Genomic DNA, 19,875 nt, shown 5'->3' with positions numbered 1-19,875 from the left:
AAGACTATCTGTTGTAGAATGTATTGTTAATCGTAGAAGTTTGCTATATTACACATGGACATGTTATATGCAAATGTATTCAGTTGGGGTATGTATATATGTTGTTATGTTATGTACATAAACATCTACCCATGTGCATATGTATATTTACATCATGTATAAATATGTGTATATTACCAAAGGGTACTATACTGAAGGAGGAGGAGGAGCTTCTAAGGGTTGCCAAACAATATTTTAGTTAACTGTTAACTGAGTGCCGTTTTCTATGGAAGTAATTAGGTTTTCCTTTTTCTCACAGTCCCAAAGGTGGGTGTTTATAGACATGGTTTAGATATTTACTGTTTTCCAAAAGGCTAGTTATATAATCGTATGTCAACATAAGCTTTAAATAAATTAGTGATACCCTCCCCTGCACCTTCCCCTTCTCTTAGGAAAGCCTATGGGCAAACAGCCTGATTAATAATTCAAAGAAAAGTTAAATTCTGATTTTCCAAAAACAAAAACTCATCTCGTTAAACATTAACATCCACCATTAACGTTCTTTATTAAAATGTAGCCATCTATAAATTATCCTGTGACAAGGAATAACTGAAATTCTATCAAGATGCTAGCTGGTTAGGTCCCTTGAGATGAGGATCTGTAAATTTCACTTACAGCCTTTCTCCAGGACAGGAGGTCTTATAAAAAATTGTGGCTAAGAAATAAAAAAATATATATACGTGCCACTGTTTTCTCCAAATTACTAAAAATCCTCAGATGCAAACAGAAGGGCAAAAAGAGGACAACTAAAAGTGTTTATAAAGTTTCTCTCTGGGGTCCTCTGAACCTCACACTATTAAAATACGGTTCAGCAACTGGGTTCATATTCTCAGTAATGGAGAGAATATGGAGCCTTTTTCTGAATTCTCTTTGCCCGGTCTTCCCTTTGAGAGTTGAACAATCTGGATGGGACTGGTTAATGTTTTAAGAAGGAGGGATTGCATCTGGCCCAAGTTTTCTTTTGCTAGTCTGCTTTTCTCTTCTCTAATGAGAGATAACTGACAGCCCTGTTTTGTATGAAATTATGGAAATCACAGACTGGAGGAAAGGGGAGTCATTATTTCAGAACTGAAAAGGTGTGGGTGTCTTCACTCCCCCCCCCCCCAAAATTGCCCATCACTGGAAAGGAGCCAGTAAACTGGGAAGGGGCTGAGGACAGTGGCACAGAACAGGAGCACAACTAGTCAGCTAAAGAGACAGCCAGAAAGTGATTTTCAATTGATTGCTACCTCCTCCCTAAGCGTCCAAAAATCAAAACCACCTCCAAGCAGTTTTTAAGGACAAGACAGAGAGGAAGCAGATACACAAGCCCCTGAACCCTGGCTTCCCGGTGAGTGAAATCAAGTCCTCAGAGCCGGCTGGATGATGGAAATGCTCTCGGTGGCATTTCTCAGCGAATATTGTCCCTTTCAGTCTTACCCTCACTCACGTGAGCCGGGGCATCCATGAATATCCCCGGACCACAAGAGGGATCCCTTTGGGAATCGGACCCGACGAAGGCAAAAGGAGACGCACGTGCAGAGGTGGCGTGTGGGGGGGGGGGGGGGGGATTGCAGATTTAGATCTCAAGGCTGCAAAGGTTACGCTTGCCCCGGAGCATCCCGTACCGCCTCCTGCTCTGCCCTGCGCGCGCATCGCACTCACACGCACGCCCTCGCACATGCACACCCTCGCACACGCACACCGCTCCAAGCAGCTCCGCTCCCCGGACTGCTGAGGAGGCAGCCCCTCCGAGGCGCGCTCGCCGGAGGTGAGGCGGGCCGGTCCGGCACTGCCCGCCGCGAGCGCACCGCGCGGCTCTCGGGGCTCCGGAGCCCACGGGCCTGATACAAGGCGCGCGACCGCCCGCACGAGCCGGGGCTGCCCGGCGCGGACCGGAGTGGGGGCGGGAGCAGGCCGTGGAGGGGATGTCGCCGCCGCCTCCCTCCCCGCGCCTCTCTGCATACCCTCGCTCCCTCCTCCCGCCCCGCAGCAGGGAGCTGGCGTTCGAAGAAGGCGGTGGCGCCGCGTGCGCCGGAGGAGGGGGCCGGGGCGTGGCCGTGGGTAGCGCGGGAAGCCCACGCGGCCCGGGAGCCCAGGCGAGCGGCGCGCTGGCTCCTCCCGCCGCTGGCCTGCAGGGGGCGCCGCGAGTTGGCGCCCCGCTGAGGCGAGGGCGGGAGCGCGGGCGCGGGGGGCGGGGGAGAGGCCCCGCAGCCAGCCTCCCCGCGCGGAGGAGGGGCCGGGCGGAGGACTGGGACAGAAGCGGGTTTCTCCCGCGCCTCGCAGTAAGGGTCGGGCGGAGTTCTGAGGCTGGGGCTCACCCATCGCACCAGACTCAGTGACTGCACGCCGGTCACCAACGAGAGGCCGCGGGGCGTCTCAGCCCGCTCGCCCGTCTCCGCGGCTGCAGGAGGCCGCGAGCTGGCAGAGGGTGTTTGCCACCTGGCTGGTTGGCTTGGCTTGACTCAGTCCTGGCTCTGGAGTTGGGGGGTGGGGGGAGAAGGGCGGCTTTCTTTTCTCTCCTCGCACAGCCGCGCAAAACGTCGCAAAGTTTCCTACCACTCGGGGAACGACGGCGGATAAAGTTCGAGCCTTGCTTCCTGGCTGGGACGACCCGAAAGTACCAGAAGTCCGGCTGGCGAGCTGCAACCTCGGCTTCCCCAGCAGTGACCCTCAGATGCACGCCCCTTCCCTGGCCGAGCGTGGATGCGGCGGGTCCTGGGCTGGGGGAACCGGGAGACCTGGAATCGGCGGCTGCGTCTGCCTTTCCGCTCGGCGGGGTTCTGCGCCCCCATCCCCGGGGATTAGCCCACCGTGCAGCATCGTTGGAGGAGGAGAGTAGGGGCCACGATCCCAAAGTATAGAGTTCAAGTCCTCACAGGCACAGAGGGGGAGCTTGATCTGTCCCAGGGACTCTGCGCACACCCCACAGGGGCGCCCAGGGTCAAAAGTGCCTTTGGAGTAAACCTGACTTTGTGAAACCTCGAACTCTGTGGTGTCCACGTCCCTTTCTCATTCCGGAAGTTCAGCTGAGCTTTGGATAGTAACTGTCCCACGTCCTGATCGGGACCCAGCAGCCAAGCCATGGCCAGAGGTGTGCGAATTTTTTTTTAAAGACCCACATCTTATAAATGTGAGATTTTTATCTGGCAGTACAGATTACTTAAAGCATACCATTTCTCCGCGATCCAATTTTATTAGGATTTACTCTCATTTGTGCTCGACTTCTCTGGGGAAATAATGCTTTGATTAATGTAATCCTGGCCCGGGATCCGCCACATGCCCCTCGCCCCTCTCCCAAGAGAAAGGGCCTGTTTGACAAACAATAACAGAGCAGTAACTCTTGCAATCTGCCCACACCTTTGGGGGTGGCTGGGGAGAGGGTGACACACGTTCAAACGCCGTTTTCTAAATGCAACGGTGAGAGAAGGGAGCTAGCTCTGCAAGCAGCGAACTTTCCAGAGGCAGAGCCCTGGGCATCCAGGCGCGGGGGCTCATGGGGAGGGACTCTGGGTGGGGTGCGCGCGTGGGTGCATGTGCGCGCCTGCCCTCTGATTGCTCCCAGTGTCTGCCTCTTTGTCCCCCGCCACAGGCCTCCGCCACAGGGTTCTGTACGCTCTCCGTGGGCAGTCCCCGCACCCAGGGAGCGTCCACAGCGCCCACCCGCGGCCCCAAAACATCTCGAGAGCAGATCTTAGGAGATAACCAGCACCGACCTGAGGTGCCCTGCAGTTGCCAAAACCTCGCTTAGAAACCTAGAACGTGGGACGAAATTCAGTGGTTCTCCTCATGCATACATGCATGTCTCCATCCATCCATGCATACACGCATACCCTACAAATATGCGGACGCAGGCAGGGAGAGCTGCACCTTGCCCTTGCCTCGGGTTGAGAACGGGCGCCCCCTTTCCCTCTCTCCCTCCTCCCGCGCAGCCCTGGCCCCCTCCCGAAGGGAGAACAACAGCTCAATTACGCAAAGGAGCGAAGGAAAGAAATCCCAGGCTCGGAGGCTCCCGCTGCTGCTCCTCCGGTCCCCTTCCCTTATGCCCCGTCCCCACCCCCACTGTCCCCAGTTCGGGGAGGGCGGGGATGCGGCGGTGCGAAGGGGTCCTGCCCTGCTCCGCCAGAACAAAGCCCACCGCAGGAGCCCGCGGCCGCGCACCGAGCCGGTGACAAAGGCGGGCGGGCGGCGCCGAGCTCCAAGTCTGCGCTCCTGCGGCGGAGCGGGAAGGAGGCCTGGGAGGTGGGGAGCGATTTGTACCCTGTTTTTTCTGGACTGCTCCCTCTTGCTCCTGTGTACCCAGTGACCTGTTAGGGTGACTCAGCGTTCACCTCTTCGCTGTCCCGCACCCCTATCTCCCTCTCTCTTGTCCCTTTCGGTCCCCAATGGCCCTCCTTTTTTTGTCCACCTTACTCCTTTTACCTTTTCTCCTTCTCCCTTGGCCTTTTTATTTTTTCTTTTAAATCTCTTTCCATTTTTCTTTTCCATAGAAAAGCAATGCTAATTTAACTTCTGAAAGCCCCTGTGGGCGTTCAAACGGGAGTTCGAAAGACCTTACAGGGCAGTGTTTAGAGAGAAAGGGAGTAATGGGATCCTCTTAATTTTATTACACAAACTGTAATCTAAAAAAAAATAAAATAAAATGCAGTCCAAGGAAGAAGAGCTTGGCCCTGAGACCCCCACAAGTCGCCACCTATTCAAGAGAAGTTGCTTCCGACAGCCACAAATGGGGTGCTCCGCTGGGCAGTGCGGCCCTGGAACACTGGAGTCCCTCAAGGCAAACCTAGTTTCTAGGGAAAGTTCCAATCAGACTTTAAAGCCCTGGCAAAGAATTGCCTATCAGACCCCTGCAAGAAAATCGTAGTGTTTTTGAACTTATAATACTTCAATAGTCAGTGTTTGTCCAAGTCAAATTTTACTTGTTTTTGTGTCGTGAACAAAAAATAAAGGGAACAGCCTAGGTCATTTTGGACAATACATACCATGACTTATGGGGATTTTTGCACCCTGATATAATAGTAAATTAAGATTTGACCTCTGTCAAGCATCACTGTAAGCCTGGGGTCCTTCCCTTGGGCTTTATTGAGTAACCAGGCTCCCTACAGAAAATTTGAGAAGAGGGGAGCCTTCAAAGAAATAGGGGATTCCTAGCTTTTAACTTGGGACAAACCCCAATCCATGAAGCTACAGTGAGCAAAGTCACTTAGTTCTACTACCGAAGTCTCTTTTTCAAATATAGGGCTGAAATTATATTGCTGCAAAATATGTAGTAGTTGAAGTATCAAATATCAATAAACATTGGTAATGTATTTTAAAGTTGGGAATGTATTTTAAAGGTGAACAAAATAACCACACTTTCTTGAAGACTCCCTGTGGCTGACGGGTCTTGGGTGGGCCTAAGGAGGTGGCCTGACATAAGTGGGAACTTCCACATTCACAGAAGAGATGCCACAGAAGCACCATTGGGGGGAAATGTCCAAAAGAGCAGCCTTCAGTCTGGTAAGCTGCGCCCAGCTCCTCAGACAATAGCTGAGTTCAAATGCCAAAAGATCTAATAATAAAAAACAGACACCAAAGTGCAAGAATTGTTTTCTGATGTGCCACGATGATTCTAATCCATCACAAAACTACTCAGTTCCAAGCCAGAAAGGAAACACTGTATAATGTACAGGAACGGTCTGGATAGAGAGTGTTTCCAAAGGAGAGGGGAGTTCAGGTCTGTTAGAACCACAAGCTCCAAAAATCCAGCCACCCCCCTGGCAAGACTGAGTTAATATTTCTAGGTTTTGTTTTTTAAAAAAAGACACAAAAATTCACACACGTTTGCGGGCACGCGCGCACGCGCACACGGGCGTGTGCACACACACACACACCAAGTTGACCTTGGAATATTTTCCTACCTAGGATATACCCACAGGTTTTGGTTAATAAATCATCATCATCACCCTGGTCAGTCAGCTGGGTTCTATGTTACCTAGCTCTGTGAATTTAAATTCGAAGAAGACCATTGTGTTGGGGAGGGGGGTGGGGAGGTGAGAGGGGCAGGCAAGAATAGTCCATCACCACGTTGTGTCAGCTATGGCTTCCCTAGCGATTGGTAGTTTTCATTACCATACATGCAGCTGGAGCGGGCAAACACTGGAAATGGGTTGTTTTAAAAGCACGCACTCGATAACCAACTTAACATGCCTTTTTCATTTAGATTCCACAGTCTGAAATGGCCTGTGGTTCTGATCCTCCTATGAGCATCAGAAGTAAAGCTTCTTACTATTTAGGGTGAGAATTTATAGCGTCTGAATTTACAATTGCTCCTCCAAACCCATCTTAAAAGGGAAAAACAAAAACAAAAACAAAAACTAAGTGTTTGCTCCTTTCCTACAGATCATCAGATAAAAGTGATACAAAGAACCGGGCTGGGAAGGGGGGGGGGCTACCCGCAGGCTTCAAAAATAAATAAATAAATAAATAAAAACTTAGCAAGACCAAGAAACAACTCATCCACTGCCAAGATGACAAATACTCATTTCCACCCAAAAGCTGCTGTTGACGAGCCCTTTCCTTTGTATACGACACACAGTATGGGTTATGAATATGTTTAACATTTTAATTTGTAAATGATAATGGCAAATGTGCTTCTACAAGTATCAGAGCACCTTATCATTCTCAAATGGAAGCAAAAGAGTAAATACCCATTTTGTGTTTTGTACGTTTGACCCAGGTAATGTTCTTTATTCTCTCCTTTGGCAAAAGCAATTTCACCCTCCCCAACGATTAAAAGCCTGTAGTTTTGCCCAGCACTTGGGATCCTAATTCATACCCAGCTTGATCGTTGCCACCTCCAAGTCATTATAGAACCCTAACACGATTTCTATAATATGTCAGTTCTCAAATTAACTTGTTGCTTTACCCAGAATTATTATTTTCTGTTTCTTTTACTCTAGGTAACCTGAGACTATGGATATCATAAGGAGCGAGCATTTTTCACTTGTGTGGTATGTATGTATGTGTGTGTGTCTTTTAAGTACCTTTGCAAGAAAGGAAAGTAAGTAGCAGCCAACATAGTTATAATCACAGATCTCATAAAACCAAAAAAATTCACTCTCTAAATATGTACAATTATTGATTTTTTTCTCCCAAATTGTCTTGCTAAATAGAAAAAGTTTCCTTTCTCCCTAATAATTTTTAAATGCCTTTAGCAACCCTGGATGCACAAAGTAAACTAGAGCTTAGAGGCATTTGTCCAGTTCACGTGAATCTCCCCCAGAAGTCTTTTGTCTGAAAAAGTCCGGAGAGCTGAAGAAAAAGCAATGTTTGGACTCAGATTACACAGTTTCTTCAAATTTCCACCTTGTTTTATTAGCACAAACCTGACAGTACATTGCCTGACTAAATGTGAGAGCTCGCGTTCGAAAATCGTGGAATTAAAATGTTGCTCAGACTATCTGCTTTGCTCACATGAGTCTCATAATCTCTCAACTCTCCTAGAATTGAATGCCATTTATAAATCCAAACCTTGACTTTTTCAAGTCAGTTTCAAAGAAAAACTTCTGGCTGGAGCCAGGCTGACTTGGAGTTGAGTTTGAAAGAATAAAGTGTCTTTTCCCCTTTTCCAGAGTGACATTAGAGCTTTCAGGAAACGTGCCCCCTTCCTAACAGGCGCTGTGACATATTCACAGGTGCGTTGAACCACTGAACCGTGGAAGCCAGCTTCTCACTTCCAGTCACTCATGGCTTCCCTTCCTTAGTCATAGTCTTTAAATCTCCTTGGGAAAATTGTTAGTGACAAACTGATTAATTCCTCAGAACCGGTCAGGATTTGCCCTTCATTATTTTAGGAAGTTTTCCGCACATTTTTTTTTTCATCCTTTGCTACAATAAAGTTCAGTCTTCATTGGCAGTACCTAAAAATCCCTGAGGCGGGAAACTTGTGCTCTATTAAAACTTTTTTTCAACTGTGTTAAGTAATATTGTCCTAAAAAGTTTCAAGCCCACAGTTCCCTCTCACCGATGGCTATTTTGTATTGTCTTTTCCCTAACAAGGCTTTCCAGGATAAACCCCAAATCTTCTACAGCTATAGGAAGTAGCCAGAATTGAAGTAACCTTTAAGTATCAAATGGAGTAAAAGGGATCCTGGAAGCCTTGACTAAATTTCCAAGAGCCTGAGTTTTATTTCGAAGTCAAAGCGTGTATCAAGTTGAAGAACATTTAGTATTTAACAGATAATACTTTAGAACGCATTTTTGCTCTCTTGACTGCTTCCCCAAAAATAGAACCTGAAACGTAGCTTCTTAAGTAACTTATTCTGTGCCCTTGATAATTTTTTAAATGTTTTTGCTTCCATAGCCCAATTCTGTTTCCCAGTCCTATATACACTTCACTGAGAGAAATGGACAAACGCTTTTTTGGGGTTCTCTGTGGTTTTTTTTTTTTTTTTTTTTTTTTTTTGAACTGTATTTCCTTCAGGGCCATTTCACGGACAGGGATGGGTGGGAGACAGAGAGGTCACGGTCCTCACATTTAAAACCCTGTGTTATGTAATGAATCCACTCCTCATTGTGAATATGCATAGAGAGGTAGGGGTGTTTGTTCCTTTGGCAAGTTTGGAGGAGCAGATTTGCTTTTGAAACAGCTACATTTTACTCAGTACCTGCTAAGGCGAGTCAGTGCGCCCCCTGCTGACAAGTCAATAGTGCGACTCCTGAGCACTTCCAAAGTTTATTTTGTTCAGTAAACCGTGTCATATAAAATTAACAACAACCAATAAAATTAGCTTATATGTTTCAACTGTAAAAGTCCAAAACAAAATAAAGCTAGTTTTAGTGGCGCTAGAAATCTCTAGTTTGGCTTCTTCTCTTTGGCTGAACCGAGGTCCTTTTATCTAAAGCCCAGTGCACAAACATATAGCTTAATGTGACTAGTGTTCTTCCTTTTATTTCTTTCTCTATGGCAACCAATATGCTCTGCTCAGAAATGTTCCCCATCAAGGAAACAAATGATCTTCAGGGAGCAGCTCTATATGGCATCTGGTCCAATGGAGCACAGAGAGTTAACCCCAGTCAAAAGCAAGGCTGCCAAGCACGTAAACAAGGAGTGGAAAACTGGTGATTCTTACCACCCCCTCCCCAACTGAAACCGCTTCCTCCCTCCTTACAAACCATTTCACTGATTTGGCATCAACTGTTTCCAAAGAAATTACAAATTTTAAATTGTAAGGTGTTCCGGAAGCAAACGTGCAATAAAATTCCAGCCATTTGAATCTACCCCCTCATCACATCAGACTCGGCTTCCTTTAAAAAAGAACAAAACCAAGAAGCTTTTACAATCCTCTCCAGCCTATTTCACCAAGGTAAGATGCCCACACAGGCTTGGCCTTGGCCTAGCTCTTTCCTTCAGCCATATTTATCTAATTAACTGCACCTCACAAGTAACTTCCCCCTCGATTTTTACAAAACCCAGGGACAGTGGCAAGGGGGGAGGGCCAAAGCTGGCTGTCAAAATGGAAAACAAAGTAAAATCTGGTTTTTGATAATAAAGCTCCCGCTTCCTTTGGGAATAAAGTGGAGGATGTCCTGGTTAGTTTTGATTGATCACCCTTTTCTGATGGACTTTCACTACTGAGCTGGGAGGCAGCAACTGAGACTGCTCCCCAGACTCGCCATTAACCAGGGGTGCACTGACTTCCTGCCTCCTCTTCCTCCCCTGCTTCCTTCCACTGCGGCTCTCTGCCCTCCCTTTGCCAAGCCCCCCCCCATCCCCCTGCTCCCAGCAGGAATCCCCCCACCACAATCCCAGACAAGCACACACGGGTCACCACATCAGCCCTGGCTACAGAAAGGGGGTAACTTCCCCTCTGGTCCTGATTCTCTAGAGGGGAAAAAAAAAAAAAACCAAAACAAGAAATATGTATAATACTGCGTGCTTTATAATAATTTTTTCTAGGGCTCTCCCTCACAACCAACAATTAAAATTAATAGCACTCTCCTCCCCCACCCCCCAAAAAGTGAAATGCCACACTATGGGGGAGCTTTGGAATGAGTCCATCTTTTTATGTAATATTTTAGCAGGGTTGAGTTTTTTTACTCTCCCCCAGCACACTTTCCCTTCCTTCCTTCAAAACAGTTGCTCTGTGAACCCTCTCTTGTCCCAAGCCATGGAAATAAGCTCCCAAACCTACAAGAGCATAAACAAACCGGAAAAGGGGGGGGGGGGGAGAAAGAGAGAAAGCAGGTAAAGAAAATGAAAAGGACTTACCGAACAAACTTCCAGGGTTAGATTTAAAATAAAAGAAGATGTTTTATTATTTTTTAAAGGTGCCTGGGGGGGGGAGGCATATTCTCAACTCCCCAGAACCGATGCATCCTTAGTCTTCCCTTTACACTGACTCTTCTAAACCCAGCTCTCCACCAGTCTATTATTTTCACCAAAATATATGAAAATGTATGCAAATGAAAATCAGCACTAACTGTTCTCCCCTTGTTATATACTTTGGATTTTTTTTTCCAGACAAAACAATCACACTCGGCAAAGGGAGGGGGCGGATGGGGTGGGGCTGGGTGGGGTGGGGGGAGGCTGGGGAGCGACTCGAAAACTAAGTACGCGCGGAAAGGGGGGAGGACGAAGGGGACAGACCTCGGAACAGAAGTGTATTTCTGTTATCGAGGAGCACAGCGTTTTGGGGGGCTTCCCATATGCACACACACCCTCCTTGAAAAGAAAGAAAGTGGATCTGTTTGCAGAGGCGCTATCACGTTTCATCAGGCCACCTGAGACTGCTTTTGAAAGCGTGTACTGTGAAATTCATAGCAGTAATTTAGACAAAATCCTCACTGTATATTAATGAAAGGCGGCCCCATGGCTCTGTTCCTATCCTCCCCATTCAGTGTAAACAAAACCACGAGACTCTCTCGGTTTTTGAGCCGGATCCAAGCAAAATCGGCAGGAAAGGAAAACACGGGGTGCTGGCACCGACTATTCAAACGTCTGCACCTGGAGATCTCAGATTTATTCAATGAAATCTGTGTTCCATCTTTTATATATACATATACACATACATAAATATTTTTTTTAAAAGGAATCTTAGGGGGACGTGGGGGGGGGGGAATCCGTTCTGTTTGGGGTTTGGTTACCGCTGCCTTTCAGAGCTGTACCTTCGCAATAATGGCTTTGCTAAAAACCTACCTACGACGGGATCTCTCACCCGGCAAGCAGGAGCTGGACGAGATCTTACACAAATCCTACGCGTCTACAGTTAATCTCGAGATCATGCAAAGGCGTAGCTTGCGGCTGGGCTGGAGAGCTCTGGCTTTAACTGAGTTCACCTAATTGCGTTCAGCCAGAGGAATGATTCCTCGGGAGAGGACAGCCCCATTCAGATTAATCTGAGCACACCGGCGGCTCCGCGACTACCTCCAGGGCCGCCTCTCAGCGGCGGGCGCCGCTGGAGCTCAGGACTGCCGGCTGGAGGAGCGGGCTGGGGGCGGCGGGCGCAGGGCTGGCGCACCCGCAGCCAGGGGTGCGGGGTGCACGCCCGCGCACACTCATTAGGAACGATGTATTTATTGAATGTCCGAGTTGGGTTAGTTCATTGGAAATCCCCGAGGAGGGTTCAATTTGCCCTTGTTTTCGTTGCCACTTTCTCTTTTTTCTTGGTTCGCTGAGGATCCTCTGTGCAGCGTTTCCGCTTGGCCGCGTCCCCCCACCCCCGCTTCTCCCGCCTACCCTGCGCGCGCCCCCTCCCGTCCCCCTTAACTCTTTCAGCGGGGCTGAGGCTGAGAAAGCGTTTGTCGCCGCCAGCCCATTCACTACGTAAACCCATCTGAAACAGAAAAGAAAGAAAAAGCACCACTGTGTCTAAGAATAGGAGCAAGCAAAACATCACTAATAACCATAGAGGGGGATACACACACACACACACACACACACACATATATACATATGCACACACACGCACAATGTAAGCGGTGGAGGGCGCGGCTAGTGGATCCTGGTTCTTTAGGCCGGCTCCCGCTGCAGTGGGAATTCCCGGAGCCTTTGGGGTGGAATACACTTACGATGGATCTATGGGGAAAGGTCGAGCTGATTGCTTTTCAAATACATCGCAGGCTGTGCTGACCGGCACCCTCCAAACACACAAGGACACGCTCGCTACTTGCTTGAATCCCAGAGGAGGGGGGAGGGAAGAAGGGAGGGAGAGCGCAGAGGCAGAGAAGGGGGTGGGGGAGAGAGCGAGCCGCGGCAGCGAGCGGTCCGTCTCGCACGCGCGGGCACCGCGCTGGTCCTGGGCTGCAGGTTTCCCAGATGATGGCATCCGAGAACTTAAACAAAGGGGGACGCCGCCGGCGCAAAGCGGCTGCGGAAAGTTGCGGTGGCGGATTTCCAAGGAGCGTGGCCACGACCCGAGCCCTTGGCGATGCGAGCTCTCCCTTTCCACCCCCGCCGAGACAGAGATGGGGGCCGGCTGGTGAAGGAAAAAGGAAACTTTGAAACCACTGGGGATACATCTGCCTATAGGTATTGGCGTGAATGGTGCATCCATGCCGCGCGCTTTACAAATCTCTGGGATGGGGGTGGGGGCGGGGAGGGCGGCAACACAACGCAGTACTAGGTGAAGTGGGTAGGTTGCTATTTTTCATGATTTTTTTCCCCTCTTCATTTTCCTTCTGATTCTAACTCTCCCCCCCCCCCCCCGCCACCTCCTTTCTCCCATCCCTCCCTCCCTTTTCTCTCCCCTTTCAACCCCCTTCCCAGACTGGTAGCGAACGCCCTGAGCCGCGGAGAGAACGCCAACCTCTCGGCCGGACACTAAGAGTTAAGATGTGGCGGAGGGGGTGGAGGGGGAGGGGCGGAGAGGAGAAAGTGGCCAGGGGGAGGGAGGCTGGGCGGGGGGGTGGGGGAGACGACAGATTTCCAGCTTCTACGACGCTCTGCCTAAATTAAAAAGCAACCAATCGGAACGGCCGGAAGGGGGGCCGCGCGTCCTGAGCCAGTCATTCTGGGCCTGCCAATCACCCAGCGGGTAGCCAATCAGCGGGGGCCCTGGTGCTCGACTTCCTTGTATTTGGGAAAGTGTGGTGGTGGGTGCGCGCTCGCGGCGGAGGGTAAACATTCGACAGTCCCTGCTCTGAGAGGGAGGGACAGAGAGCGAACTGTCAGATCCCGGCGAGAGCGGGCGGGCGAGAGAGGGAGAGGGAGTGAGAGGGAGGGAGAGGGAAAGTGAGAGAGGGAGAGAGAGCGCGAACGAGGGCGCAGAGCGAGCTCCCGCTGCAACTCCGCTTCGGCTCGGCCAGCGCCAGCGCCGTCGGTGCACTCTACGAGCCGTGCAACGTGCCCACTGGAGTTGGTTGTGTATCAAGGATCCCCTATATGCACACACACACCTCCACCTCCACCAATGCACTCTTCTTCCTCCTCCTCCTCCAGACAACTGCTGGGAAAAAAATAAAACACCAACCCCAACCGTCAGCAACAAGGTAACAGAGCCATTCGACCTCATTTTTCTCCTGTTCAATTTTTTCCTTGTTATATTTGTTTCCTAATTTCTGCCCAAAAGGAAAGATGTCGCATCAGACTGTGACTGTTGCGAGGAGAATGAAAAAGGACTCTTGTTTCAGAGGCAACCAAGAGCTCCGGCAATAGCAACTTCAGAGAAATGCACCATCGCAAGAAGTTTTCCTAGGACAGAACAAAACTTGAAACGAAAGGACCAGAGGAGGAGAGCAGGAGCCAGCCTCTCCTCTCCGCACACGCGAGCAGCCAGCATCACCACGCCTTCAAGGACGAAAAAAAAAGTTTTACTACTCGAAAGGAAACCCAGTGAAATGTGTTCCTGAGGAGGAGAGAAGAGAGCGGGCGAGGGGAAGGAGCAGTCCGGTTGCTGGTTATCCATAATTTGGTTAAGGAAGAAAGGAACGGCTGCTTTCTTTGTTGTCTCCCGTGAAATCTTCACTTAGCAGGTGGACTGAGCCCCGCGCCCGGGCAGAGTCCTCACTCGCCCGAGGACAGCAGGAGGAGCCGGATCCGGCGCGCCCCGCCAAAGAGCCCGGAGCGCAGGCCCGCGCCCCGCCCGGTGAGCCCCGCTGGAGCGAGCGGAACGCGCCGGGGCTGGGGGGCGGCCACGACCCCCCCTGAAGGGGGCGGCCACGGAGCGCGCCCCGAGAAGCGAGCCCCCCTTCCCAGAGCGCTGCTCCTGCTGCTGCTGCTGCTGCTGCTGCTGCTGACCAAGGCCGGCCGGCGACCCCCGCGCCCTGCCGAGCGGCCTTGCAGCTGCAGCCGGGGGCCGCGGCGGCGGCGGCGGCGGCGGCGGCGGGGGCGGAGGCGGCGGAGGAGGAGGCGGCGGCGAAGGCGGCTGGGCCGGCCCGGGCCCCGGGCGGGGGCGGGGGAGGAGGGGGGGGAGGAGGCGGGAGGCGGGGGGGCGCGGCGGCGGCGGCGGCGGCGGCCGCGGCTGCTGCTGCTGCGGCGGCGGCGGTGGTGGCGGCGGTGGGGTGGCGGGAGCGGAGCGGCATGGCCACGGCGGCTTCTAACCCCTACCTGCCGGGGAACAGCCTGCTGGCGGCCGGCTCCATTGTACACTCGGACGCGGCGGGAGCCGGCGGCGGCGGGGGTGGCGGCGGCGGGGGGTGGCGGCGGAGGCGCGGGAGGCGGCGCGGGCGGCATGCAGCCCGGTAGCGCCGCCGTGACCTCGGGCGCCTACCGAGGGGACCCGTCCTCCGTCAAGATGGTCCAGAGCGACTTCATGCAGGGGGCCATGGCCGCCAGCAACGGCGGCCATATGCTAAGCCACGCGCACCAGTGGGTCACAGCCCTGCCCCACGCCGCCGCCGCCGCCGCCGCCGCTGCCGCTGCCGCCGTGGAGGCGAGCTCGCCGTGGTCCGGCAGCGCCGTGGGCATGGCCGGCAGCCCCCAGCAGCCGCCGCAGCCGCCGCCGCCGCCGCCGCCGCAGGGCCCCGACGTGAAGGGTGGCTCCGGACGCGACGACCTGCACGCGGGCACCGCGCTGCACCACCGCGGGCCGCCGCACCTCGGGCCCCCGCCGCCGCCCCCGCACCAGGGCCACCCGGGGGGCTGGGGGGCCGCCGCCGCCGCAGCCGCCGCTGCCGCCGCCGCCGCTGCCGCCGCACACCTCCCGTCCATGGCCGGAGGCCAGCAGCCGCCGCCTCAGAGTCTGCTGTACTCGCAGCCCGGGGGCTTCACGGTGAACGGCATGCTGAGCGCGCCCCCGGGTCCGGGCGGCGGCGGCGGCGGCGCGGGCGGCGGCGCCCAGAGCCTGGTGCACCCGGGGCTGGTGCGCGGGGACACACCCGAGCTGGCCGAGCACCACCACCACCACCACCACCACGCGCACCCTCACCCGCCTCATCCGCACCACGCGCAGGGGCCTCCGCACCATGGCGGCGGCGGCGCGGGGCCCGGACTCAACAGCCACGACCCGCACTCGGACGAGGACACGCCGACCTCGGACGACCTGGAGCAGTTCGCCAAGCAGTTTAAGCAGCGACGCATCAAACTCGGCTTCACGCAGGCCGACGTGGGGCTGGCGCTGGGCACGCTGTATGGCAACGTGTTCTCGCAGACCACCATCTGCCGCTTCGAGGCCCTGCAGCTGAGCTTCAAGAACATGTGCAAGCTCAAGCCGCTGCTGAACAAGTGGCTAGAGGAGGCGGACTCGAGCACCGGCAGCCCCACGAGCATCGACAAGATCGCGGCGCAGGGCCGCAAGCGCAAGAAGCGGACCTCCATCGAGGTGAGCGTCAAGGGCGCGCTCGAGAGCCACTTCCTCAAATGCCCCAAGCCCTCCGCGCAAGAGATCACCAACCTGGCCGACAGCCTGCAGCTCGAGAAAGAGGTGGTGCGGGTCTGGTTCTGCAACCGGCGCCAAAAGGAGAAGCGCATGACGCCACCCGGGATCCAACAGCAGACGCCGGACGACGTCTACTCGCAGGTGGGCACCGTGAGCGCCGACACGCCGCCACCGCACCACGGACTGCAGACGAGCGTGCAGTGAAGGCCAGGGGCGCAGCGCAAAGAGGGCCGCCGCCGCCGCCGCCTCCGCAGCCGCTGTCAGCACCGCCACCAACTCCCGCCGCCGCCGCCTACACCGCCGCCGCCGCCGCTGCCGCTGCCGCCGCCGCCGCCGCAGCGCCAACCCCGCACTGGGGCCGCAGCGGGCCCGGGCCGGTCCGCCGCCCTCCCCTCCGCCCAAAGACAAACATGCCGGCCCTTGGAGGCAAAAGATCGAGAGAGAGACAGACCGAGGAGACGTTTCTGAAGTCCAAGGAAGGAGGGGCAGAACAAAACAAAAAGCGTAATAAATACCCAGACTGTTTTATATACATATATATAACAAACAAAGCCGGAAGAGAAAAAGGAGGCGATCATGAGATCTCGTTTATGCTGTGGTGGTGTTTCCTTTTTGTTTTTCTTTTTCTTTTTAAAGAAGGGTGAAGATACCTAGCGCACCAAAACTGCATTCCTGAGGTTTTATCCACCCTAGAAAGTCCTACACGGCAACGGTGGACCAGCACCTAGCACCTGCCTCGTCCTCTCCTCTTAAAAAAAAAAAAAAAAAAGCACCCCTCTCTCCTTTTCACTCACTCCCCCCTCCAAAGGGCTGCCTAAAGTGATCTACCGAAACTTTCTTTCCTGGGAACGACCTGAAAGAAAGCTGAGGCGCCGGGTTTAATCAGGGGATGACTCTGTGCTCGGGGGCCCTGTTTTTCTTGGCCATGTTAAAGTCATTTGGGGACAAATTGACTATGAAATGGGAAGGAGAAAACAAAGAACAGTCTTTGGGAAGAAAAAAAAGGAAATATTCACAGCTTCTGAAATTAACAGACTGAATAGCAGAGCCAAAAGAAAAAGTATCCTCAAAGTAACCTTGGAAATAAAGCATCACGAAAGAGCAGAGGGATGGGCGAGGGAGAAGGGGATGTCCTCCGAGGAGTGGGAGAGGCCCGGCCGAGTCCTGGGCAGGGCGGGCGCGGACTGGGCGCGGAGCGAGGCCCCGCCACCAACCCCGGCTTTAACGGCGGTCACTCAGGTGGATGAGGCCTAAAGATTCCACCGCTAATATTTTTTTTATTAATATTTTTTATTTTTTATTTCTGGACTGACTCAGATAAAGAGATTTAGAAGGACTGAGCACCAGCCGACGCACTTCTCTGGACTTCTCTCCTCAATCCGTTGCCAACTTTGATTGAATGGGTGCTGAGGTTGTGATTACATAATACTGCCATTTCCAAGCAGTGTTTTTGGTAGGTTTTAATAAACAGACTTTTCAAAAGACGGCAATATAGAATTGTTAGATCCGTTGTTGATCTAAAAATATTTGCTTTATATTTTCATTAAATGACTTCTTTTAATATTTTATTCAGAATACTTATGAACTGCTGCAAAACGGTAATTTATTTTTCCCCAGATCTTGTATTACGTGTTTTTTTCAGACGAGCACAAATCAAAATGAAATGAAAATATGGACAGTTGCTAGGTAGTAAGGGTATCTTTTGATGTGATCATTTGATTGTAATTTAATTTGAGTAGTGATTCCGTAAGAGCTGATCGAGAAAATAAATTTGTTAGAATGAACTAGTCTGTGTCTGATGCGTAAACACTATGTGGGAAGAAAACAGTTCTTTAGAAGATATTTTTTTACTAATGCAAGTCCTTAAGTGATAGCACTGAGGAAGCAGACCCTGCTCCACCTAAGGTATATTTGGAAATAGAGAGTAAAGGACAGACATGACAGAAACTGCTAGTACTTTAACATAGTTGTCACTCCTCCTTAATCCATAAATCTCACAACATTTTTCTCTCCCTTGGTTTCAGTAGGTGTTTTTAGTGTTTTCAGGTGAGATTGTCTAAAGACTAGTCCTTTTCTTGGAGATACCTGTGTCTTTTTATCATCTTTACCAGAAGACTGGACAACAGCACCAGTAATAATGTGCCAACTGGTTATTAATGGTTAATACAGAGCTCCCCCAACCCAAGTTTAGCCTCTCTTTCCCCTCCCGTCCCCCCAACCATACTAAGTTTCTTTCCTCTTTTTCTGAAGACTAATAGTTGTAAAGAATAGCTTACAAGTCTATAAAATATTTTATATTAATTACTTCCCATTAATAACTATATGCAATTCAGTTTAAATTATTAAGCTGTTTTGGGTTTTTTGTTTTGTTTTGTTTATTTTTCTTGTACTGGAAGAATGTAGTTCTAATATCCTGATTATGGGCCACACTGCATTACCCTCAGTGTGATCACCAGCTCAGACTTAAGATGCCATATTTCTGTGTTCTGGTCTTTCCCCAGTATGATTCTGTATCTTCTTCACTGGTCCTGGGCTCTGAGCTTTTTTTGATCACTCTTTAGCCACACCCTGCAGAGCGATCACATTTATCAAGTTAATGTATCAATATTTACAATGTGGGAAAATGAAAGTATAATGCCTCAGGTTGTGAGTACTACAGACGCAAAAGACTCTGCTCAGTTGAGTCCCTTTGTATTGTACTTAAAAAAAGTATTTGGGAGTGATAAAGCAATGATTTTATGGATTAATTTCCTCTTAATCTCATTTAGCTGTCACTCACTTTCTATCTTCTCTCATCTTCCTCTCTCTTCCTCTGATATCGATGCAGGGGTTAAAAAAAAAAACCCGGAAAACTGTGAGAGCAACAAGGAACAGTCATTTCTTCCAGACAGGCCCTGTGTCACTTTCATAAATCAAGCCCAGCCAGATGGCCGTGTATTGGGTTGCATTATTTTAAACACCAAATCGTACTAAAAATCACAATCATTTTGATTTGTGAAATCTGAAAAAGGCCATATTTATTAAACAGAGAGAAGGGAAAAAATTGAAAACAAGAAACCACAATTTACTTTTCTTTGCCTTCTTGTTTCCTATTTCTCTTGTTATTGTAATCTCTCAGCCCCGGAAAATTTACAACCTGGAGTGGGGGTCGGGGGGTGGGGACAAACTTCATCATTTTTTGGAGGGGCTACTGGGGCAAGCAAAGCAGGCCTCCTGAGAAAGCTGAGGACTGGGTGTGGTGGTTTTTATATGGTGGCTACTACTGGCACGTGAGGTGAAATCCTATTTTCCCTACAGGAATGGTAGTGGCTGATTAGACCGAGAATGGGTCCATTTAAAATTTTAGGAGGTATTTGCTTACTCGGTTTGGCTGACAACAAAAGAAGTAACATTAGATTTCACACTGTTTTTTATTAAAAAGCAACCTTTGCTGATTACTTTGGAAGGAGCCCAGATTTAGGGGTAGCAGAGTAACTTTTGATTGGAGAAGATGGGAAAGAAAGCCCATTTTATTTCATCATTTTGCGTTTTTAAAAGTGAGCTCACTCTTGCACTCCATATTTTTTTTTTAAATCAACCCTTTGAATGTATTTACAAAATGAAATTCATGGCTGAAAAACAAAAGAGGGCAGCTATAACTGAGAGGTTTTGTGCTAAGGCTTATATTGTTACACATGTAAATAATGAAAATATTGTTATATATCACCAGATCTTTTTAATGAATTTGGTCATTGTGTTCCTTTGCAGCGCAAGTGTCTTGTGCTTCGTAAAGTGCCCATTTGTTTCCTCCATTTCAATCCACCCCCTCCTCCCCTTCCAACCCAAAGGAAAGTGACAAAGTTCTGTTCCATCAATCTGGCTAATCCCGAGCTAGGCCCATTTATAGTTTGCAGTGTCCTGTGGTTCCTGATCAGTTGTCCAAGCCCCTGCCACCTCATTCACCCAACCATCTTCCTGCAAGTCTGGGCATAAATCATTCAAGGTGTATTTAAAATAGTCACTTTGCTGTTGTTGCTCTGCCTTTTTTTTTTTTTAAATACTTAGCCAAGGACTACTTCTT

General features: G+C 50.8%; 1 protein-coding gene and 1 long non-coding RNA gene across 2 annotated transcripts; both read left to right on the top strand.

The window, feature by feature from the left end:
* Positions 1-12,249: 12,249 nt before the first annotated feature.
* On the top strand, positions 12,250-14,300 carry LOC123927240. Its single transcript, XR_006815391.1, has 3 exons — positions 12,250-12,529; positions 12,767-12,826; positions 13,439-14,300. It is a non-coding gene; the product is annotated as an uncharacterized LOC123927240 (long non-coding RNA).
* A 169-nt stretch (positions 14,301-14,469) lies between these two features.
* POU3F3 (POU class 3 homeobox 3) lies at positions 14,470-19,538 on the top strand. The gene is given in 2 exon segments (XM_045981772.1): positions 14,470-14,629; positions 14,631-19,538. Coding segments are annotated over 2 exon segments (1,500 nt in total). The 5' UTR covers positions 14,470-14,518; the 3' UTR covers positions 16,020-19,538.
* Positions 19,539-19,875: the final 337 nt, after the last annotated feature.

The sequence above is a fragment of the Meles meles genome, chromosome 16 (assembly GCF_922984935.1).
Source record: "Meles meles chromosome 16, mMelMel3.1 paternal haplotype, whole genome shotgun sequence".
Lineage (NCBI taxonomy): Eukaryota > Metazoa > Chordata > Mammalia > Carnivora > Mustelidae > Meles > Meles meles.
The sequence above is the reverse complement of the archived record's forward strand: the minus strand, read 5'-3'. Positions and strand labels throughout refer to the sequence as shown.